General features: G+C 42.1%; 2 protein-coding genes across 9 annotated transcripts in view; one reads left to right on the plus strand and one right to left on the minus strand.

Moving 5' to 3' along the window:
- The window catches only part of RNF139 (ring finger protein 139), a 35625-nt gene extending 19152 nt beyond the window's left edge, over nucleotides 1–16473 (plus strand). Inside the window, exons 3-6 of one of the 5 annotated variants that reach the window (XR_014773255.1) lie at nucleotides 1573–1697; nucleotides 8970–9049; nucleotides 13855–14119; nucleotides 14269–16473. The gene's annotated coding sequence lies outside the window, so the exon portion shown is untranslated. Of the gene's footprint in view, nucleotides 1–1572; nucleotides 3810–8969; nucleotides 9050–13854 lie in introns of those variants that run through there. The other 4 variants (XR_014773254.1, XR_014773256.1, XM_084750700.1 and 1 more) reach the window with 4 other exon arrangements.
- Nucleotides 1–24257, minus strand: part of TATDN1 (TatD DNase domain containing 1) — a 31779-nt gene that overhangs the window by 5149 nt on the left and 2373 nt on the right. Inside the window, exons 2-9 of one of the 4 annotated variants that reach the window (XM_084750702.1) lie at nucleotides 18758–18823; nucleotides 16486–16535; nucleotides 13812–13875; nucleotides 12208–12351; nucleotides 11721–11763; nucleotides 6925–7010; nucleotides 6795–6835; nucleotides 3843–3919 (exon numbers count right to left, since the gene is read on the minus strand). In XM_084750702.1, coding sequence (XP_084606828.1) covers nucleotides 3843–3919; nucleotides 6795–6835; nucleotides 6925–7010; nucleotides 11721–11763; nucleotides 12208–12351; nucleotides 13812–13875; nucleotides 16486–16535; nucleotides 18758–18823 — 571 coding nt within the window. The other 3 variants (XM_084750703.1, XM_084750704.1, XM_084750705.1) reach the window with 3 other exon arrangements.

A 24257-nucleotide genomic window follows, 5' to 3' on the forward strand; every position in this document is an offset into this window, starting at 1 on the left:
TGCTCTTAACCTCTGACCCACCCTGTCCAGCTTCTGATACTTCTTTAACGTGAAGGTTTGAGGTAGCAATCAAGTTAGAATGGGACATACTGATATTTATGCCTTTATGGGGATATCATTTTTCATACTTATCAGTTGAACATTTAATAAACTTTATATATTACCCTAAGTAAATTTTTTAAAAGTATCTGTGTAATTTAGAATGATCACAAGGCTGTAAACTTTACTTTTTAAACTTAATTTCAGTCACTGAAACAGACTATTCCTGTTTCCCTGTCCTCACTATAATAACAGACTTACATATTTGCACCCAGATTGCATGTGGCTAAACTCTACTCCTTGACTGTGGCCTTGGCCTCAAGACTTGCTTTGGGATAATGGGATGGCATGGCCATAAGTAGTGAACCTCCTGCGGTTAGCATGCAGTGTCTATGCAGTAGCACTGATGGTTACCTTTTCAGCTATGCCTATGGCATGGAGGTCCACCCTGTCCGCCAGCTCACCCAACACCCATGAGTGGGAATGTAAATGCCTTTAGCTCGTTTTGGAATGAATCAGCATTCAATGTGATGAGACATACTGTCCTTATATTTAAAAATACATACATAATCACAAATTCACTGGGAAGACATTTTACAACAATTTTAGGTTCATAGCTGAACTAAACAGGAAGCAGAAATCTCATAGACACCCCCTCACATCAGCACAGCCTCCTACCCACTAAGTCCCAGCACAGTGGTTACATGTGTTAGAACCAATAACCCCACCTGGCACTTGGCCGCATGCTGTAATGGCAGTCCCCTGCCTCACTCTCTGGGAATAGCATGTCTCTGACAAAGTAGTTCCACTGCCTACCAGTCGGACCTGCTTTGGCTGTTCATCCCCATTTTCTTGATCCTGTAACTGATCTTCTTACTGTCCCTTGATAATCGCCTCAACCAACATTTTTTGGTGAAATTAGTGGATGCCTGTTACCCCAACTCATTGTAGGAAAGCAAACATGAGTGCCAAGTGACCTAAATATTATAGGCCCAAAGAAAGAGACCCAAGAAACATTCCAGAACTAGGTACTCAGACTGCTGAGCTAGGGCAGGGGAGGGAACAGTAATGGTTTGAAAGGTCTGGGCAGAGAACTGCTAAGGTACACAGGTGACCTGTGACTCAGGATAGGTGAAGAAAACAACACAGCAGAGCAGGAACAGCACTGAAGAACACCCGCCCCTGTTATCTCACTCTGCTCCAGAACGCTTGCCATGTACGTTTACAAATTCCTACCCTACTTTTTTACCAAAGATCATGGGACACCCTTTAGAGAAAAAATCCAGAAAAACGTCTCTACAAAAGCACATGTGAGAATCAACTGTCCAGCTGTTACCTGAATGTGCCAGTTGATTGGCTCACCTGGCGCTTCCAAAAAGTTGTTTATTTGTGATAAGATTTCATGTAGCCCAGGCTGGCCTCAAACTTGCCTTGTAACTGCTGAGGCTAGTCTTTTAAGTGCTTACTTCAGCTTCTGGGTAGGCATGTGCCACTATGTCCAACTTTTTTTTTTTCCTTCCCTAAACATCAAAGGACTGCCTGACATTTGAAGAAAGTCCCCATCATAAGAGGCCAACCCCATGAGGGAAACAGAAGCAAGATAACAGCAACAGAACAGTTAGAAAATGACTTCCAACACTCCGTCTATCAAAACTATGGTATGTGAGAGAACCTTAGGGCTAGAAGTGAAAACAAGTATACTTCATTTTAAAATGTTGAAAATAAACCAAATTTTGGAAATTGATAAAGTAGAAATGGAAATTATAGGAACGATAATACCAGTTACCATTTCTGAGCTGTCTTCCTCACCCTCAAAAGAAAGAAAAAGGATATTCCTAGGAGTGCTTAAAAAAAAAATGTTGCCAGGCAAGGTGTTGCTGCAGCTGCACACCTATAATTCCAGCAGTTGGGGAAGCAGAGGCAGGTGGATCTCTGAGTTCAAGGCCAGCCTGGTCTACAGATCGAGGCCAGGACAGCCAAGGCTACACAGAGAAACCCTGTCTGTAAAGAGCCACTACCAGAGTAGCAGGATGAATGACCAAAATAATAAAGTCTCCAAATAGCAAAACACATTTTTGTGAGATCTCATATAAACTAGCCTAAATCGTATACAGGAAAGGCACCATAGGTCACAGGGAAAGGACTGGGGTGCTGAGTAGCAATCAGATGCCACCAGCACTGGACACTACCTCTGGAGAAACAAAAGTGGGTTCCCCCTTCCTTTCATTAACTGTCCAAGTATACTTTTAGGAATAAATAAATCCATTTCCAAACATGCAAAATTCTAAAAAGAATAAGTTACTTTTCATGCAAATTTTCTCGAAGCAGAGAATGTTTACCAAACCAGACATGACAGTGTGGTAGCTGACGTCTGTACTCCCAGCACTGGAAGGCTGAGGCAGGAGAGGTAGTGAGGCTCCTCCTCATCTATACGGTTCCCAGCCAGCCTGCTCTAAAGAGAGGCTGTCTCAGAACAACACTAAAGGAACAAACCCACAGCAGAATGCACAACTTGAGAAGTAAAAATACGGGCTTCTATCACAGACGAGAGAGGGGTTTGAGCAAATAGCAGGGCCTGGAACTAACTGAGTAGGCTTCCTGTGGAGAAAGCCAGATAAGGCATTTGTGTGGAGCTACAGGAAGTGCCAGGGAGCCTCAACTAGTGTTTTGAAACAGTGACTCACTATGTAGCCCAGGCCAGCTTCCAACTCAGGATCCCCCTGCTTCAGCCTCCTGGGTTAGGAGAGTACAGGCTTGTGACACTGCTGTGCTGGGCCAGTTACTCCAGGAAAACAGAGTGGCCCATGAAAAGTGAGCATCGTTCACCACGTGGGCAGCAGTGAATCCAGACACAGTGAAGCACATAAAACCCAGAGGCCTGAAACAATAATGGAAGGAAGAAGTGGGGGGTGTGTCTTAAGGACATGGACAACGGCAGGCACCTGAGCTGGTAATATATACATATTGCACAGCTGTACGGCAGTAAAGACCCAAGCACTTGCCTCTGCAACATTGCTGGAATGGAGGCTAACTGCTCCTGCATCTTTTAGTATGCTGGACTTAATCACTGTGTGTATGCTTGGCTGGCTCTCAGTTTATAAGCTTAACCAGTCCTTAGGGAAGAATCCGCTGAGATGAGTCTATAGGAACAAGCCATGCCACCATTCTGTTTCCCTAGGAGTTTATACCTAGTGCCACCAGCACTCACTGGAAGGGCCACACTGACGAGGGAAAAGAAGTCATATTTTATTCTGGACTGTATCTTCACTGACTAAGAAAACAACTGTAGAAAATGCTGACATAGCTGACAGCAAACAAGGCCAGGACCTTGCTGTACTGGCTGACTTGTGAGGTTGAAGTTTAGTGTGGAGTTACAGAGGAAAGGTCATCAAGCAGTGAGCCAGAGGACAGGTTCTCACACTTGGGGTAACTTTACACCTGTTTCCTAACTTCTGTGGCCTAAGAAATAAACAAATGACTGTCACAGAATACTCTTTCCCCATGGCCAGCATGTGTGCCTTACATAAAGCACTGTGAGCATGAATGTGCTACAACCATGAACTAACCTAAGAGCAATCTGGATAAAAAAAGTCAGTTGCTGACCTCAGCGCGGCTTGTTTCCATTATTAGAACGCAGCGTAATAGCATTAACAACCATAACAACAACCTACTATTTAAATTCTTACATAAGTAGTTACTAAAATTCTCAAAGATCAATACAAAACATACAAACGCTAATAAGCTCTAACAAGACAATTTAAGAAATCTGCTAATATAAAAATTAAGAAAATCTGAGAACGTACCAACCATTAAATCCTATATAAAGGTCCAAGTCAATCAAAGCAGCTGCTGCTTCCTTTGTACCATCAAATGAGTGTACCTAGGGATATATACATATAATTTTATTCTAATAATCTTAAAATCCACAATAGCATTGATATACTTCCTAAGCAAAACATATGTGTGTGTGTGAGAGAGAGAGAGAGAGAGGGAGGGAGGGAGAGGAGGGGGTGGGGGGGGAGATGTTCTGATTCACAGGGCTTTTAGTGTGGTAGCACTTAATATGTTTTTCTTTCAAACCAGACTTCATAATCCCAACCTGCCATTGTTTTTGGTGACACAAAGCAAGAAGTTAGTTGTTTAAGGTTTCTCTGTGGCTGCCTGAGGACATGTCTCTATGTCACCCTCCCTTGCAGACTCTCTCAGAAGGACACAGTAAAGGGCACCATATTCTTTTTTCTTTCTTTTTTTTTTTTTTTTAAAGTTTTTAAGTTTTAATTTATTCACTTTACATCCCAGTTGTAGTCCCTTCCCTCATCTCCTCCCAGTCGCGCCCTCCGTGGGAGCTATATACTTAACAGGAGGAGGAAAGGCCTGCACATCTTAACAGTTAAAATATTTTGAAAATTCCACCGCACTTCTCTATTTTAGAGGATCCTTCTGTTTTAGAAGAGAGATGGTTGATCATTAAGAGGTAAGTTCTAAGAAGCTCTATACAATGGTGAGAACATTGCTTTTAAAATGTCAGTTGTGAGCCTGGAAGGACGGTCAACAGTTAGGAGTGCTTGCTGCACACAACTCAAGTCACCTGAAACTCCAGCAGGGGATTTGATGCCCTCTTCTGGTCTCAATGAGTGAGTGAATGAGTGTGTGTGTGTGTGTGCAAGTGTGTGTGTGTGTGTGTGCAAGTGTGTGTGTGTGTGTGTGTGTGTAACAAAATAAAAGTGAAAAAAGGACAATTGTTAGGTTGTCCACATCAGTTAAACAGGAAAAAGGACTGCTGTCTTATTTTTTTAGGTGTATGTATATAATCAAAAGCAATAATAATAGTAACACTTCTTTACACATGAGGTCACATCACCACTGTCCAGGGATAACATGTTCTCAGCTATGTTATACAGCTGTCTGCAAGAGCTGCAACCCCAAGCAGAGGAAAGCCTTGAAAATATTCTAGGGTTAGCAAGGTGATTCACTGGGTGAAGGTGCTAAGCCCTCAGCACTTCCAGCGAACTGGAAAAAAAAAAACCAATATAAAGATGATTTAAATGTGATTTCCTATAAGCCAGTTTAGAGAACTAGTTATTAATGTTTTGTTTGGCAATTTCTTTTATTAAAGCCAAACATTTTGTTCGCCTTTGCTGTTCCTGGTATTAACTTTTTGAAATTACAGACTAATCCAAGTAAAGTCTTACTTAGAAATAAAGGAAATGAATGAGACATGGAGTCTAGAAATTACAATAAATGCCATCCATCAGTAATGCCCCAGGATATTAATTAAAACCTTTCTCAGCCCGGCGTGGTGCGCACACACCTTTAATCCCAGCACTCAGGAGGCAGAGACAGGCAGAGGCCAGCCTGGTCTACAGAGTGAGTCCAGGACAGCCAGGGCTACACAGAGAAACCCTGTCTCAAACAACAAAAGCAGAACAAACCTTTCTCAGTTCCTAAGTATATCTCCTAAAGTGAAAATTATAGAGCACAGTCAGTAAACCAGAGAAGACATGAAAGTAACACTAACGTGACAGCAATAGAAAACACACACCTATCACTAGTGCGGTGCAACACTAAGCAGAGGAAAGCCTTGAAAAATTCATGAGGGTCAGCAAGATGACTCAGTGGGTGAAGGTGCTAAGCTTTCGATTCCTGAGACCCACATGGTGGAAGGAGAAAGCCAACTTGTGCAAGTTGTCCTCTGACCTCCACACAAACACCATGGCACATATGTATACTTACACACACATATTAAATATGCTCAAAAGTACAAGTGCATTCCTTAAATTTTCAAAAAATAAAATATGTAGAAGTGTCCAAGCAAAGCAACATAAGTATTATAGTAAATGCTCAGAGTTAGGTCCTTTACCTTGACTGGAACAGTGGAACTATGATTTAAATACATAAATAAAAATGTAAATACCTAAATGACCCCAAAAGATGGTCACTGAACCTCTCTTGAAATTATATTTGAAATTTTGTATATATGAGCAACATTTTAAGGCAGATTATCTACTCAAGCCTATGGTCCAAACCAACTTGAAATCACTACCACAGATATCACAGCCAAGTGATAGTAGAGAATATTTATAGGAAATGTCTCGAGTAATGACTGAAATAAGCACACAAGAAACATTTAGGAGCAGAATACACATCATGGAGGATGAGCCTATCCATGAGAGTAAAAAGAGTGACTACCAGCTAGCAAGTTAGAAAAGAAAACTTGAAGGAAACAATGAAATATTTCAAGACATTATAAAAATTGGTTTATGTTTCCCTTAAACAGAACAGTAAAGGATGGCTCTCAGGAAAGGGATGCGGTAACAGAAGACAGAATACATTTGGCCCAGTTGGTGGTGGTGCTCACCTTTAATCCCAGCACGTGGAAGGCAGAGGCAGGTGGAGCTCTGTGAGTTTGAGGCCAGCCTGGTGTACAGAGTGAGTTGCAGAACAGCCAAGGCTACACAGAGAAAACAAACAACAAAAACTCCAAAAACAAAACAAACAAACAAAAAACTCCCAGAAATTCACATTTGCTTCTTGTAAGTAGAGTTTGGTACTCATTCTTATATGAGCAAAAGAAGTGTAACTAAAAGTGTTTTTGTTTGTACACCATTTGGCTCATAAATCTAACAGTAAATTTACGTGTCTTTCAACTAAAAGACTCAATAACTTTACTTTTGGTAACTGAATTAGCTGAAGCCAACCTTAGTAACAAAGACAGTTTTCTATATCCCATATTTAAACAATTATTTTATACTTACCACTCCACCCACACACCGATCTCTATTTCTTCTCATAATATCTGTAAATTAAAAAAAGAAAAAGGTCAGGCAAGTAGCCTAATTACTTCACAGTTTTAAGTTTATAATGATATTTCTATTTTTTACTCACCCAAGAACTCAGCATGTGAATTTCGGCAATGAAGAAACATGGGTAATTGTGTTTGTTCTGACAGTTCAAATTGTTTTTCAAAATATCTGCACAATACAAAATAATTTCCACACTAAAATTCTTATTTTAGCATGAGACACATCAAATAATTCTTAGCCAAAGGAATTTTGTTATCTGGAAATGGCACTATAATAGTGAATTGAGATATTAAAAACAGCAGGTTCTTTGTTGCCGGTTACCTTCTGGAGAGGGGTGCCTCATTGACAGGATCACAAACTTATTTTCATAGTGTGCACTGTCTTTCCATCTAAAATTGGTGCTCTGTGCCTTAAGTAAATCACCTTTTCAGAGTCTGCAAAAGTAATCTTGCTTCAGTTAAAGTGAGGACATTTTGAGGCTTGGAAGGAAAGATTAAGAATTACTAGTAGTGGAGGGTAAGCAGGCCACCCGGATGAGACCTGATGGGCTTGACCATGTGGTTGGGGAGGAGGCCCCCTTCTGTCACAGGCCTAGCGGAGGGGAAAAGGATGAAAGAGGGAGGGGGAGGGGAATGGGAGGAGACAAGTGAGGGGGAAACAATCGAAATGTAATCTGGATAAATTATTTACATTTTTTAAAAAAATATTAAAAAATAGAGCCGGGCGGTGGTGGCGCACGCCTTTAATCCCAGCACTTGGGAGGTAGAGGCAGGAGGATCGCTGTGAGTTCGAGGCCAGCCTGGTCTACAAAGTGAGTCCAGGACAGCCAAGGCTACACAGAGAAACCCTGTCTCGAAAAAAAAAAAAAACCAAAAAAAAAAAATATTAAAAAATAATTACTAGTCATGGGATGGGGACAGTGCCAAATGGGCAGAGTCCTTGGCCAGCATTCACAAAGCCTGAGGTTGAATCCCAAGCATCCATGAAAACAAGTATGGTAAATCGGGGACTAAAATTTGACCACCTGGGAGGTGGAGACAGATGATCAGAAATTTAAGGTGATCTTCAACTACCCAATTAATTTGAGGCTAGCTTGGGCCACAGGAAACCTGTTTCCAAAACAACCCCCAAGAATTATTACTAGCCACTAAAGTAGTAGTATATGTGCTAACATCTAGTGTGCTCTGTCACCATGTAAATGTGACCAAGCAGGTAGCTCCAGCTACACACCACAGACATTGGTGTCCATGTGCTCACCATGCACAACTCCATGGCCTAGCACTTGACCAAGTCACTATGGCATAGCGCCAAACAGTTCTATAAGAAAGGAGCTTTCTATCACAGAATAGGCAAAGGTATAATTCATTAAGAATAAGAAACACATATAATGTGCCCTGAGAGTTTTATAGTGTGTGTGTGTGTGTGTGTGTGTGTGTGTGTGTGTTGGGGAGGATCTAGAGAGGTGGCTCAGTGGTTAAAAGCACTGGCTACCTTTCCAGAGGACACAGGTTCACTTCCCAGCACTGACATGATGCCTCACAACCATCTGTAACTCCTGTTCCAGGGAATATGATGCCCTCATCTGGTCTTTGCTGGTGTTGCACACGTGTGTAGACAGATGCAGGGAAAACATTCATACACAGAAAAATAAATGTTTAAGAAGTCATGTGGGGCTGGGGAGCTGGCTCAGCAGGTAAGGCACTTGCTGCATGGGGATGAAAGGCTGACCCCTGAGTTAATTCCCAGAGCTCACACCAAAGTAGAGCTCAAGAACTAAGTCCACAAAGCTGCGGTCTGACCTCCACATGCAGGACTTGGCATACATGCTCCCTCACACAAATAATCTTGAGAAAGAAAATTTCCATGTGGCAAATCAAAACACTCTAACAGTACAAGCAGGATGACAAATATATATAATATCAAATAACTAGTGTCTTTAAAGGGAAAACAAATAAACCAACCACTGAATAACACGCTTCAGAGCAGGAACTGACAACTATCAAAGCCTTCTCTGTTTAGTTTACTTACAATTTTTTTCTGGTTCATAAATGAAAATCTTTATTGATTAACATCTGACCAATTTATCAAAGCTTTGATTTACTCTGGTTTAATCACTGCTTCTTACAGCTTGGGTCAACAGACAGAGCTTGAAAAGGTCATCGTCAGCAGCAGCTGTTACCAATAGGACTAAGGCGCTCCAAAACCCAGTGAGTGACCTCTCCCAGCTGGTGGACAGCCTGGATGGCCTCAACCCTTTTCCAGGGTCCCTTAAGTATCCTAAGGATCATTCTGCTTTAAAAAAAAAAAAAAAACCTACATAATATTAACATTTTAGAGTTCCAAGAAAAATGCCCAGAGCCTGCCTTGTCTGGCCTCAGCAGGAGAGGCAGCACTTAGTCCTGCTGCAACTTGATGTGCTAGGGTGGGTTGGTACCCATGGGGGGCCGCCCTTCTACTGGGGCATGGGGGTGGGTCTGGGAAGAGAGGAGGGAGGGGGCTGTGAACAGGCTGTAAAGTGGTTAAATAAATTAATGGAAAAAATAAGCAAACAGGTGGGTGGGGAAGGGGGAGAGAGAGACTGCCCAGAGCAAATTCCTCCTACACAAGAAGACAGAGCTCTAATAAGCAAAAGGAAGAAAGCGTCCAAGTTAGAAATACTGCTATGACTCAAGAGATAAATTCTCCATAACCCAGTCAGGCCTTTCCCTTGATTTTATTCTTTGCTCTGTCTTCTTGTTCTTTAACAAAGCACTTCTCGGGGCCGGAGAGATGGCTCGGAGGTTAAGAACACTGGCTGCTCTTGAGGAAGAGCAGTGTTTATTCAGTCTCCAGCACACACATGGTGGCTCACAACCATCTGTAACTGCGGCTACAGGGGATCTGGCACCCTCTTGTAACTTCCTTTTGCATATGCAAAGACATAATTTTTAAAGCATTTTTCAAAAACCCTCAGCAAAAGCCACAGCTGTATTTTTCATTAGAAGCCATAATTATTGAGTACTGAATCTGTCCAGGCATGGCACTATGGCTTTACCTGTCATCTACTGAAGAAAGATGGGCATTGGCAACCTCATGCTAACAGTGAGGACACTGAGATGTACAAAGACTAACAGCCCAGGCCAGGCCTGCTCACTGTGGACAGTACTCAGTAACCCATTACAAGTGCACCTACTCACTATTTCTCATACATGATACCTAGTATACATTTAAAACGAAAAAATGTTTTTATAAAACTACCAGATCATATAGTAGGTTAATGTTTCACAGGCTACAAAATTTACATCAAAGCCAGGGATGGTAGTACATGCCTTTAACTCCAGAACTCAGGAGGCAGAGGCAGGAGGATTTTGTTGAGTTTACATAGTGAGTTCCAGGTCAACCAGGGCAATAGGAAGACCTTGTCTCAAAAAAAAAAAAGAAAGAAAGAAAAAAGAAAGAAAGAAAAAAGAGAGGAAAAAAGAATGAAGGGACTGGAGAGGGCTTGGGAGGTGAAGTGCCATGCACCCGAGTTTGATATCCAGGAACATGAATGTAAAAGAGCCCCAGGTCCTAGTGAGGGACCCTGTCTCAAAATAAGATGGACAGCTCCCGAGGAGTGATATCCAGGATTGACATATGGTCTTCATATGCACACACACATGCATGTACACTTAGTAAGTATACTGAAACTGATGGACACACAACAGGTTAGCTGGTGCCAGGGGACAGCAAGGAGGTACATGGGTTCCCAGCTGTCTCCTTGACAATAATCCAAATGAGACTATTACTACTTTAGACATTTTCAAACCTCATTAAGAACTGTCAACTGATCTATCGTATCAGCGTTTTCACCTTAGTTTGTTCTTCGCTTATGCTGCCATCTTAGAAGACTTCCCAGATTCCACCTAAATGGCTGTCCTGCCCTCTCCTACCCATACACTTTTCATTTTTAGTGGTAGTGGTAGGAATTGAACACAAGTCCTCAAGTGCATGCACCTTCTTGACATTGCTTACTGGCCTACTACAATTATTTATGGACCCTCTTATCTATAAAGGCCAAAGAACCAAGCCTTACTCTTATCACATTCAAGAGGCACTCAGAGATCATTTACAGAATAGACCTAGGCCAGCTCTGCTATGGCCCTCGGACTTCTGATGTGTGCTACAGTATAATCTACACCCTGCTATACATGGCGATGGAAGTCATCTTCAGAGAAGTAAACAGAACTTACACTATCAACACTTTCATGGAACAAAATCTGAGTATTTAGGTTGCTTTTGAGAATCACTTTTAACTCTAGAAGAAAAGCCGCACAGGGAGGTCATCCTGGCCCAGGAGGACACTGCAGTGGGGGAATGGCCCGAGAAGCTGCTAAGAACAATGCGCATCTGTCCCAGGTGAATCTGTGAACTTTCCAGGTTCCGTGAACTGATTACCTGGTGTTCAAGAGACAGAGCTCGTAATGCCTCGAACTTTCCTGGCTGGTATAATGTGGAAAGTCCCTCAGGTGGCATCAGGTGGCATGGATGCACACTCCCCAATCAAATGACAAAATTTATTAATAGGTGATTTGATCCAGATTATCCTTCATGCATAAGAAACGACAATGACCCAAGGGTGGATGGTTTGTGCATAAACATACCTATTGCTGCCACCACCAAAAAGTCTGTATAGTATGTGTCCCTTTTATTTTACCATTTAAATAGAATCCAGTGGTTAATCAGTTGTAGATTCTTAAGTACATGCAAATATGTATGGACTTTGTTTCATTTTTGATAAATGCCAGGGATAACAAACAGACCTTGATATCTAACATTGTTCAATCAATGTTACTTTGGAAAAATAAAAATCATTCTTAGGAGTTTACAACCATTTTTAAAGTCAACAAATTTCCTTACTTGAGCTGAGTATCTCTGGGACAAAACTGAAGTCGGTCAAAATCTTTAAAAGATAAAGAATAATAATAATTCAGGATTTGAACATACCAAATAGTTGTTTTCAAAATAGTGTTAAGTGGCAAGGCCGGCACTCACCAAGCCCACACTGCCCTATGTTAGGAGGTGAGGCTGGCACTCACCAAGCCCACACTGCCCTATGTTAGGAGGCGAGGCTGGCACTCACCAAGCCCACACTGCCCTATGTTAGGAGGCGAGGCCGGCACTCACCAAGCCCACACTGCCCTATGTTAGGAGGCGAGGCTGGCACTCACCAAGCCCACACTGCTCTATGTTAGGAGGCGAGGCCGGCACTCACCAAGCCCACACTGCCCTATGTTAGGAGGCGAGGCCGGCACTCACCAAGCCCACACTGCCCTATGTTAGGAGGCGAGGCCGGCACTCACCAAGCCCACACTGCCCTATGTTAGGAGGCGAGGCAGGTACTTACCAAGCCCACACTCCCCTATGGCTACCACCTTGCCCTTGTTGTTCTCAGCGAGGCTCAGCAGTCCTGCTAGGTAATGATCGGGGCCGTTCTTTTCAAACTCATCGCACCTTGTGGGATGACACCCAACTGTACTGAAAAACATATCTAACAGAAAATTGCATTTTAATGTTAGTTTCAGTAACAGAAAATTGCATTTTAATGTTAGTTTCTGAATATTTTTCATGTTAATACTTAATATAGCAAAGTAATTTCAACTGATTTTTGGTGCTATAAACAATTCAAATGTCCTGAATATGTACATTAATCAAGCAACATTTTAAAAAATATGTTAAAAGTGGGATATGCATGTAAAAACTACCTTCATGTATTAATAAAATAGTTAACTCTTTCCAAAGATAGTCATTTATCAAGCATGTTAGGATGGAAGTAAAATGATTTTAAAATACCTGCTTTTATCTTTCATATTTACTGTTTCCATGACCATCACAATTCCTGTATTTAATACAACCACCACAGTGTAGCTGCCGTGAAGAGGTCAGCAGTGGGGAGTGGAGACAGTTAAACGTGTGCACTGCTTGTGCAGAGGACTAGAGTTTGGTTCCTGTGTCAGACAGCTCACAACTGCCTGTACTGCACTCCACAGAGATCTGACATCTTTCTCTCAGGTGTACAACTCTCTCTCTCTCTCTCTCTCTCTCTCTCTCTCACACACACACACACACACACACACACACACACACGGGATGGGGAGAGGCATACCATAAAAACAATTTAAAAATTTTTTAAAGGTTAATAGTAGGAGTGACTTAAAAAGTGGGAAAGGGGGATTTCTTTTCTAATAAAGAATGAAGCTTGAGCCAGGCGCCTTTAATCCCAGCACTCAGGAGGCAGAGACAGGCTGATCTCTGTGAGTTCGAGGCCAGCCTGGTCTACAAAGGGAGCCCAGGACAGTCAAGACTACACAGAGAAACACTGTCTCAAAAAACAAAAACAAAACAAAACAAAAAGATTTTAAATAAGTATGCTCATGTATGAGCATGAAGTGAGCACCTGAAGCACAGCATATTTTAATTTTGTTAGTGTATATGCTGGAGAGTATCCAAAAACGATGCGACATTCCCTGAGCTGTCCCTTGTGGGTGCTAGGAACTGAACTGGAGTCCTCTGCTAGAGTGTGCTGAGCTATCGCTCTAGCCTTATGATTGGCATATTATATTATTATTTAAATTCCTGGGGCCTTACACAAAGCCTGATTCAGAAAATAAATGTTCAGTAACAAGTTAAAAGATTTTAAATAAAAAATCATATCGAATGTTAAAATATGGACATAAAAGTTTTACATCAGAGTTACTTGACGATAACAATTACTTTATTCTTATTTACTGAAATGACACTCTTTGTTAAGTACTACAAGATTATACTAAACGTCTGATATACCAAAGAGTACTCTAAACTTGTCATCTTAAGCATGTTCCACTGAAATCAATCTATTTTCCTGCCATTTCTATAGTCAGGAGTCACTGTATTTGTACCTTAAACAGTTCTCAGAAAGCCTCCTTCATAATTAATTCACATTTGGTTTTGGTAAAAGTAATAAGAGGGTACCATTTGTTTGTGCCAACTGCAGTGCATCTTTACTGTCTTGTAGACTTCCACCTGTGATCATAAACTGAAATGGCAAGAAGGAAAGAAGCTGAACCCCACGAGACCGTCAGCAGCTGCTCCCCAAACACTTCCCATAGGGAAGAGCACCTCTATGGAGTGCTCCCTGACTCCTCTCCAAACACACCCTCCCACAGGAGTCTTGTGCTGAACAGTAACATGCATTCATGTTTGTCTCCATTAGAAACCTACTCCAAGTCTCTTGAGGACACAATTTATATGTCACAGAAGACAGACTAAAGACTGGCCAGGTCAGAATTCTGTTCACTGAAATCAATGCTCATGTAAATTAATAACTGAAAAGTTGATTAATTTAACAGGTCTCCAGGGATGGGCTGGGAACTCCAGGAGGTGAAAACGACTTCTGAGAGAATACCAATAGGCTTTTCATCTTTTTCAGTTTCATTCAGTCTCTAGTGTCCAGGGAGGTCAGCCAGATGCTACTTGGGGCACAGTATCCCAGCAGACATGCAAAGGCACCAGTCTTCCCGGGCAGTCAGACACTTGACAGAGTGCAGCATAATCCCTGGCTGCTAAGGTTTGTTTGGGAAGTGGGTGTCTTTCATTAAAATATACTGTTTATGTTAGAGTTTATCATGTTCTAAAATGACTTGCTATGTAAAATATTTCTGCTCTAATTCCTAAAATAACATATATAATGCATACAACCCACATAAAAGCTTTTTAGAGGGCAATACTAAAGAAAGCAGAGGGGTTCTAAATAAAAAACGGATACATTCATGTAGTGACAATGCTCTGTAAGAAATTCATCATGGCTCTTGGGCAATCAGCATAATTCAGAAATCCATTACAGTCACTTGATGGTCAGAATGCCATCTTTGCTAATCCGTCAGAACCCAGTGTCAAAGCCAAGGCAGCTCCATTTAAGGTGCTCCGTTTTCTAAAGGGTGATTTAAGGACACTGATTAGTTTTTTTTTTTAAACATGCTTTGAGGTCTCTCTACGCTAAAGTGAAGAGTTCATTGTAGGCACACACGAAGAGAATGCACACAAAACACAGGTGGAATTGCATGTGAGAAATAGGCACTGCCATACAGCGACATAACCTCTAGGTTGACCAGCCACCAAGCGTCTATGCAGGGAATATACAGGCACAGTTAAGAACTAGGGCTTAAGAAAAATTTATCAGGAGAACCATTCTCTACTAATCTTACCCAATTCTTGAAAACTAGACCAGCTGCTCACATACAGAACGTCAGTGCTGTTGTTCAATAGTTTCTAACCAAATGTATTTATGTCCTACACCTTCTCCAGATAGTCTAAGAAAGGAAGGGCAAGACCAGGCCGCGGGCTCCTCTCCCAGGGTACAATCTCCAGGCCCAGCAGTGGTGATGCCATCACATACATCATGAGGGCTTGGTCATACTCAGTATTTTCTTTTAACACTCACAACAATGCTCTTAAATACTTTTAAAACATTCATTTTTATGGATGAGAAAACTGAAATCTAGAATAGCTCAAGTTTCAAAGCTATGAAGGAGGAAGCTAGGGCTGGAAGCCACGTCTGTGATGGCAAAACCATTCTTCTAATTACCAGGGCATAACTGCTGGTGACAAACTCAGTAAGTTCAGGTGAAATCTGCCACTGTCCTACTGTCTCTGTCTCTCATTTACACATGTGTGTGCTCAGTTAGAAATGAGTAAACTCCGCTTGCTGACACAGGTAATTCAGGAGGCCGATACTTCAGCGCTTGCAGAAAACATCAAATACAAGTGACGACATGATAGAGTGAACATACGGTGCAAACTAAGTTCACAGAACTTTGGTCCTTTCTCATTACTTTTGAATAATCAATATAATCTTAGGGCTGGAAACTGCAGAATTTATTTAACTCGTATGTCACATTTTAGAACAGTGTGTTTAACTTAGAAGCAACAGTTACAAAGTGAACTGAAACTATGCTATGGAATATAACTATTTTTTGTATGTGCAGGCTTGTCTGCCATTTGTATAACTAATTTAGAGAAATACTTACTTGAAGAATATGACTTAGGCTAGTCAATGTTCAATTTCTTACTAGAACTCTAAAAACTTGTAAGAATTTTATTACTGTTAAAACTAAAGGGATTTTAGCTAGACATAATGGTGCCCACCTGTAATCCCAGCACCCGGGGGGGCAGAGGCAGGCTTGAGACCAGAGGCCAGCCTGGTCTACAAGCGACTTCAGGATAGCCAAGGCTACACAGAGAATCTCTGTCTTGAAACAAACAAACAAACAAAAAACAAAAAGCCTGAAGCATTTTCTCAGTTGTCTCATGGTACACCTACAGCTATGTGTGGTAGCACATGCGTGCTTTTGATGACTGTTTCCAACACATGCCAAGTGAAATTGTGACATTTATTGAAGGTTGTCTTTAAGACTAGCACTTGTTATGGGTTTATTTTTTTCTATCACATTTTGTGATGTGATGATATCCCTGAGGATTGTGCATCATAAATAGCAGTGAACAAAATAACTATTTCTATTAACTTGCTTATTTTACACATTGAAATAGACACTAAGGATGTGCTGTTGGCTCTTTCTCTTTGACTTTGCAGCATTTTAACTAAAATTTACAAACAAAGAATTCAACAATAACAAAATTCAGGTGTTACCTTTTTAACACCAATCTGGATAGCTCTCTCTATTACATCTTGTAGGTCATCTGTGTAAGAAAAATCACATATTAAGAAAACTTGGTAAGTGTATATATATGTGTGTGTGTTTGTGTATATGTATATATGTAAATATAGATATTATCTATAATTACACATCTATATTTTTATCTCTCCATAATCCAAAAATGCACAAAACAGTCATCTACTAAAACAGGCAAATCAGCGATTTACTTGTAACAGTAAAACTAGAGCTGCAAAACTTTGAAAAAATATATATAACAAGAAACTGAATAATTAATAGTTTTGTATTTTTGTTGATCAAAAAAAGAGAAAATAGTAGGAGTCAAGAGGTCCAAATTAAAGATGAACTAAATAAATAAATATGAACTCAATGACTACAAATCAAGTGATGTGCCTTGTATCGAAACTTGTATTGGTATGCGTATGTGTGTATCAGAAACTTGTATTCATTTGTGTGTGTGTGTGTGTGTGTGTGTGTGTGTGTGTGTGTGTGTGTGTGTATGCAGGTTATAATTGAGACTCTTACTGAACATAGAGCTCACTATTTCAGATAAAGACCCCAGGATCCACCTGTCTCTCTGACACACATGGCTGGGCACATGCTACTACTCTTAGCTTTAGCATGGGGGCTGAGGATCCAAACTCAGGATTTCATGCTTTTATACACTGAGCCATCTGCCCAACCCAGTGTTAGGGCCAGAAACAAATGGGCAGCAAAATAAAATACAAAAACCTGATTATTAATTTCACACTTATGTATCAGAATAAATATAAATAGAATTCAATTGAGAAAAAAAATCACCTTAGTTAATTTATACTGAATATAGACTATAAGCTGCAGAAGTAGTGAGAATTGACTACTGAATAATTCATATCATAAACACAAACATTTAGACATGCAACAGCAAAGCATGAAGTCTGAGCACTACAAAGGCAAGGAAAGCAGGATGTAATTTACTCAATAGCTAACTTTATTATATAAGCAACATAAAAATAGCATCCAAACGTCTAAATGAAGTAGAAGAGGTAAGTTTTAAAGTGAGACCTGGGAAATCATTTGGTTTTCTTCTTTCAAGCGACAGGAACATTGCCTGTGCTCAGGAATGCCACCCATCACCACCTAGAGAAGCTCGGTAAGGTCAGTTTGTGACATAGGTGACTAAGGTATGGAACTCTTTCATCCTCAAGCACAAAGGCAGCATTCCTGTTTGCACATACATAGAACACAGGCACTCTTCTTAGGCAGTGTGCACAGACACATCTATTGCAGACATTCTGCTTTTAAAATTTGGTGTCCACACCATTTCCTGCTTAGTCAGCTCTCATCTAACAAACAGGCTTATACATGACCTTGTGTGGGGGAGAGACAGCCAGTGATGCAGCACTTGTCTAAGCTCGTATCAGTGCCCGAGTGTATTTTAGGACTGGAGAGGAAATGAACTTACACGATAATACACCCCACTTGCTTCTGTGAAGCCTACATTTAATCATTACGATACAATTCTCTGTGCCACCTACACACTAGGTCTCTAAGTGGACACAGGTGGAAAAGGGAGAAGGGAAGGTGGGCAAAGACAGCAACACACCTTTCTTCTATTACACTATACTTTGTCGTTGGCTGAAAATGTTTCCTTTCCAAAAGATTTAATTTTTAATTGTGTGTGTGTGTGTGTGTGTGTGTGTGTGTGTATATGTGGGTATGTGCACATGAACGCACATGTCAGAAACCAGAAGAGGGTGTCAGTGGCTCTGGAGTTGGGTTATAGGCAGCTGCACAATGAAGGTATGGATGCTGGGACCTGAACTCAGGACCTTTGCAAGAGCAGTTAAAGTGCTCTTAACTACTGAGCTGTCTATAGCCCCTGGAAATGTTTCTTAAGAACTTGATAAACTGATGCTCACAGTAACTGTTGGGTTGCATGCCCTGTTGTTCAAAACAAATGGCTTGCCAATAGGGCTTGGCTGACTTAGGTTATTGTTCTATCTGACATGTAATGATGAGGGCTTTGCTTTGTTTTTGTTTTTGTTTTGTTTTGTTCTTGAAACAAGTTCTCGCTGTGTAGCTCAGGCTAGCCTCAAACTTGCTATTCTCCTTCCTCAACTTCTGAGTGCTGGGCTTTTAGACTTGCATCCAGCTACACAGAGTTCTTCAACATTTCAGTGTGAAGAGTGGATTATGCTTTTCAGCACCTCTTTGAGGCAGAACATTTGTCTTCATAGAAGCTACGTTAGTAAAAGAGACATTCACCTTGATGCTTCTGCACTCCCCTGTAAATTCCTCTGAACATAGGATCTGTTAGGTTGATACCAATATCTGTGGAAAACAAAAACAAAACAAATAATCATTAAACACTTTTTACTGAAACATCTCTAATAAAGCCTTTCATTCACAAATCCATTCATCCAAACAGAATCAACAGGCCACCCACAGGTCAGCAGCTACTATGATAGACCTGTGGGACACAGCGATGACTGCGATTTCTGCTTTTTTCTTTTTGTTTTTTTGTTTTTTTGGTTTTTTTGTTTTTGTTTTTTTGAGACAGGGTTTCTCTGTGTAGCCTTAGCTGTCCTAGACTCACTTTGTAGACCAGGCTGGCCCCAAACTCACAGCAATCCACCTGCCTCTGCCTGCTGGGATTAAAGGCTTGCGCTACCACACCCAGCTTGTGATTTCTGCTTTCTAAAGACTCATGGCAGAAGTAAATTTTTAGACATTCAGAAGTGAGTGGGGCAGACCCATTCACAGGCAGTTATGGAGACACTGTAGGGGATAGGAAAGTTCATTAAGGAACACCATATACACATACAAAATTTTCAATAAATATCTCGAGGTACTAAAAACATAAAATTAAAACCTCTGTTACTATGGGACATAGACCAGGAATTTCCACAGAGTTTGGTAGCTGGCTCAGACGAGGGTCCCAGAAAGAAATGTTGCAGAACGAGTTACAGCTGCCCAGTGTGGGGGTCTGAATGACGACGGTCCCAAGGTTCAGTTGGTGCATTTGTTTGGGAAGGATTAGGAGCTGTGTGCTTGTAGGAGAAGCACCTCTCACCAGTGGCAGCACTTAGGAAAGTGGGCCCTGCAGCACAGCGGAGCTGGCCCTGGTTGAGGGCCGTGTGGGTGAGCTGGCCACAAAGGTGTGAGTGTACGAGAGCTGACCCCACCACTTGTCTGCAGTACACACACCCTGTCCCTTCACCACCTCTGGCAGTCAGGCAAGCTGCCCACATGGCCATGAAAGTGGGAAAGCTACCCTTGGCTCCTTACTAGCTGCAGCACTTGGGAAAGTAGGCCCTACACCTCATCTGAGCAGCACATTAGGGCTGGCAGAGGTCGAGAGGGAATGGGTGAGCCAGCGCCTAGGGTAAGAGCAAAGGAGAGCGGGCTCCACCACTCACCTGCTGTAGGGTGGCATGGGTCCAGGGGTGATGTTCTCCCCACCTGACACCTGTGGTAGTCATGGGAGCTGGCACTGGGGTCTTGAAAACAGCTGACGTGGCCTTGCCCCTCACTGGCTACAGCACTCAGGAGAGCGGGCCCTGCACCTTGCCTGGACAACACAGTAGAGTTGGCCCTGATGGTGAAGGCTGGGTGAGGTAGGCCCAAGGTGAAAGTAGGAGAGCTGACCCTGCCAAGGGTGGTACTGGGTGGCCTAGCCAGAGCAGTGCTGGAGAGCTTGCCCAGTGGTACAGCTAGGGAGAGCTCAGCTACAACCCACGCCTAGATCCAGGGCTGAGGTGGCCAGTCCTAAAATCTGTATCAACTGTGAATGGTTGGGATGTGTGAAAGGGCCACAGGGAGAAGTCCAATACTGATGGTGTCACCGAGCCAGAGACCTCGACCTTGAACCAGATCAATGACTCACAAATGTGCATTTGTAAGTAAAGATGTGTGGACAAAGGGGTATACTGTGGGACACATTGACAAATACAGCCTCCACGATGAGATGTTTTCCATGCTCTGTGTGTGTGTGTGTGTGTGTGTGTGTGTGTGTGTGTGTATGTGTGTGTGTGTGTGTGTGTGTGTTTGTGGAGGAGGTTGCAGGAGCAAAGGGCTGATATGAGGGGATGGGGAGTTGAGTGGGACTGAGGTGCATGATGTGAAACTCACAAAGAATCAATAAAAAGGTTTTAAATTTATTTATTCACTTTATATCTCAATCGTAGCCCCCTCCTCTCTTCCTGGTTCCACTCTCCTACCCTCTTCCCCCATCTCTCCTAATAAAAAGTTTAAAAAAAATAACCCATACTACAGATACGGGGTAGGGTGGGGTGGGGTGGGGGTGAAGCCCATGCTAGCCTACTGCTCCAAAGCCATGCCTGCCTGTCTGCTGCCATGCTCCCCACCATGATTGGCCATGGACTCACTCTCTGGAACTGTGACGTTAATACGCTCTATCTTTTATAAGCTGCCGCAGTCATGGTGCCTTTCCACAGTGTCAGGAAAGCAATTAGACACCAAGCCTTCAGGGTATGAAACAGTTCTATAGAAAGGTAAAAGTTTTCCAGTTGCTGAAGATCACAGGAAAGGATTTAGCCAGAAAAGACAGATCAATTATAGCACACATTTAGATTAAAAATACTGAATTCAGCTGGGCACTGTGGCTGTAATCCCATCACTTGGGGAGGCAGAGGTAGGTGGATCTCTGTGAGTTTGAGGCCAGGCCAGTCTACAAAGTGAGTCTAGGACAGCCAAGGCTACACAGAGAAACCTTGTCTCAAAAAACCAAATCAAATAAAACCCTGAATTCAATGTGATATCTGATGATTTTTATCAAAGGGGCAGGCTTTGCATTGAAGACATTTCATTCAGGCATACTGAAAGCTGAGATCTGAAAGGGAGTGTCTCATTAGAACTGGCCAAGCTCATGGGCAGTGAAGACAGTCTGAAACGTGATTAAGGTGGAGATGGGGAGGGGAATAAGCTACTTCCTTTACTCACCAACTACTACACAGGAGGGCTAGCCTTGCCAAATGCTATTTGAGGAGTCAGGAAACACATATTACTTGTTCCGTACCCTAAGGGAATGCACAGTGTTCATGGAAACTACAAATATGATGTATTGCACATCAGCATACCAACAGAGATGGATGAGGTGATGAATTTGTAAGCTGGGAGGGCTACTATGGTACAAAGACCATCTAACACATAAATCTACATCACAAATACAACAGGCTGATGTGATGCTGGAGCTCACAAGAAATCACCTTCTAGTTCTTCAAATACGGAAAGAAAAGTAGATAAAGGAGACAAACTGAGAAAGAAGCAGGAGCAGAGTCCATTCTGCCTAAATAATTCTGCCCAAGGGTTTGGTCTATGGTTACTAGTCACCACCCAACACGGACAATTACAAAACAGCCTTTATCTCTTTTAGATGCTTCTAGCTCATTTCACTTTTTAACAGTGTTTTTAAAATCCGTTAAGGCATTTATTTGCGACAGCAAGGGAGCCTTTATTTCAGAGAGGTTATTGCCATGAGAGCTTTGTACTTAGGTTTGATTTTTAAGATTAGACTCAGTACTCTGACCAGGCTAACCTCAAACTTGTAAGGATCCTCCTGCCTGCCTGTGTGTACCATAACTGGGGTAGGAGGCATGGCCACCATACCTGGCTGTAATGAGGGTTCTTCAGAAGAGCAGAGAGATCAGGCTCAAGCTCCAAACAAGGCTAAATAAAGATTTAGAGCTAAGAGACAGTAGGTAAGTTTGTAAGAGGCTTAGCAGGTCTAAGGAAGAATCCTAACTAAACCTAACTTGACCCATCCTTCCTGAGCGGGGAGCCCAGTGACAGGAATACTGAGGGTAAGGAATGAGGAATCGAAGGTGATTTATACTGGGGCAGGGGAGGATTCTCACTAAGCCAACCCAGTAAACTGGAACTCTGAGCCAAGAACGCAATGCCAAGTCAAGAGGCTAATTCAAGGGCAGTCAGGCTCCGGTTTCTTCAACCAAGTCTTTGTCATCAGGAAAGTGATCAGAACTCTCCCAAACATAATGAAATCAAAAGCAAGTGAAACACATAAATAGTCCAACTCTAACTGAAAATAGAACTGAAGATTAACTGGAGGCTCAGCTCTTTACTCTTGTCCCAACCATAGACAGAGCAGATCGGATATTCTGCAATGCTTACCTACCCTGAGGCAGAGGGCAGAGGGCAGAGGGCTGACTTCAGGTGACTTACTTCCTCTCAGAGTTGTTCTCTGGGATCAGTCTGCTGGCTCTAGACCTGGTGTAGTTCAGGCTGTGGATCCAGTCCTGGCTCGGGCAAACCTTGAGTGCTAGTGCTCAGCCACCCACTTCTTCCCTTTTCCACAGGAATTGCCATGACTCACGGCCCACAGCCCTTAGCTTTCTGCTGTTATTAAAAGCAGCTCTTTTCTTGAGAAACAGGCTAAGGACAGCCTCTTCATGTCCTCACATCACCAAGTTTAATGGCAAAGGACTTGTGCCTCCCCACTCTCCGTGATCACATCAGGGTCCTCTACGACCTTCTCCAGCCTCCCACAGAGAACGCTCTCAGACAGAAGACACTTCCTCACCCGCCCACCAGAAACATCTGTGGGAAGACTACAATAATTCAGCACTCCAATACAGAGGAGGCAAAGAAAAGTTCAAATAAATTGATTAGAAAGTGTTTGATCCATGAACAAGTTCCAAGAAGTACAACAAAATGAAATGACTGGAACCACGCAATTATGGAACAAAAGTGAGCTTTGGAGTCAGAATCCTTGCCACTGTCAGTTACTAGCTGAGTGATCTTGGTTCCTAATGAGCCTCCATCATCATCTTGATGGATGAGAATTTTCCTCCTGGCAACAGAATATGACTCAAACCGAAGAATGAAGATGAAAACATTTTGCACATCAAAAGCCCTATAATAGGTAATTATTCCTATTACCACGCATAGTACAAACCATGACATGCCATCACCATATGGAGTCTGAGCTGTTAGCTGTATTGTCCTAGCGTCTTTAGTACTCAGTGCTCCCAATACAAAACTATGTTATCAAAGAGCCAACTTAGTCAAGTGGTTTGTCTCTTTTCCCCTCATGTGTATATATGTGCAGTGTGCATGGATGTGTGTATTTGTGTTCACATGCATGCTTGCAGGTAGATGAGCATGTATGTGTAGGCCTGACATTGATATTAAGAGTCTTTCTCTATTACTTTTCACTTCATTCATTGAGGCAAGGTCTCTCAATCGAACCCCAAATTTGCCCGTACAGCTAGTATCCGGCTAGCCTAGAAATCTTCTGTCTCTGCCTTCCAAGCTCCAAAATTATAGATGGGCCGCCATGCCCACCTAACATTTGGGTGAGTTTAGTGGACCTGAATTTTGGTTCCTCTTTAACCATTGAGCTATCTCTCCAGACTCCCCATCTATTGGGACCTCAAAAACAAAGGCAGTTAAAATCTTATTTATTTTGTTTGTTCCAAATGTGCTGTCCTATGATAAGGGAGCATTCTTATCAGAATTAAAAGCATTCTTATCAGTAAGTATGTGTATTGTCAAGTAAACTCAAAAGTAAACAAATAGTATATAAAAACCAACTTTTAGCCAGTTGAGGCAAAGATGTAAGTAGTTGAAGCCTGGGAAACCAAGTGAGAAGGGAAGAAGGACAAACACATGGCACCAGCAATTGCTATTTCCTTCTGACTTAAGAATTCAGATACTGGCGTGCCCTGCTGCCCAGGACAGTAATATCTCCATTTCGTTAGCTTTTAAAGATAGGGAAGGATTGATG

Source organism: Acomys minous (assembly GCF_964271855.1).
Source record: "Acomys minous genome assembly, chromosome: 12".
Taxonomy (NCBI): Eukaryota; Metazoa; Chordata; class Mammalia; order Rodentia; family Muridae; genus Acomys; species Acomys minous.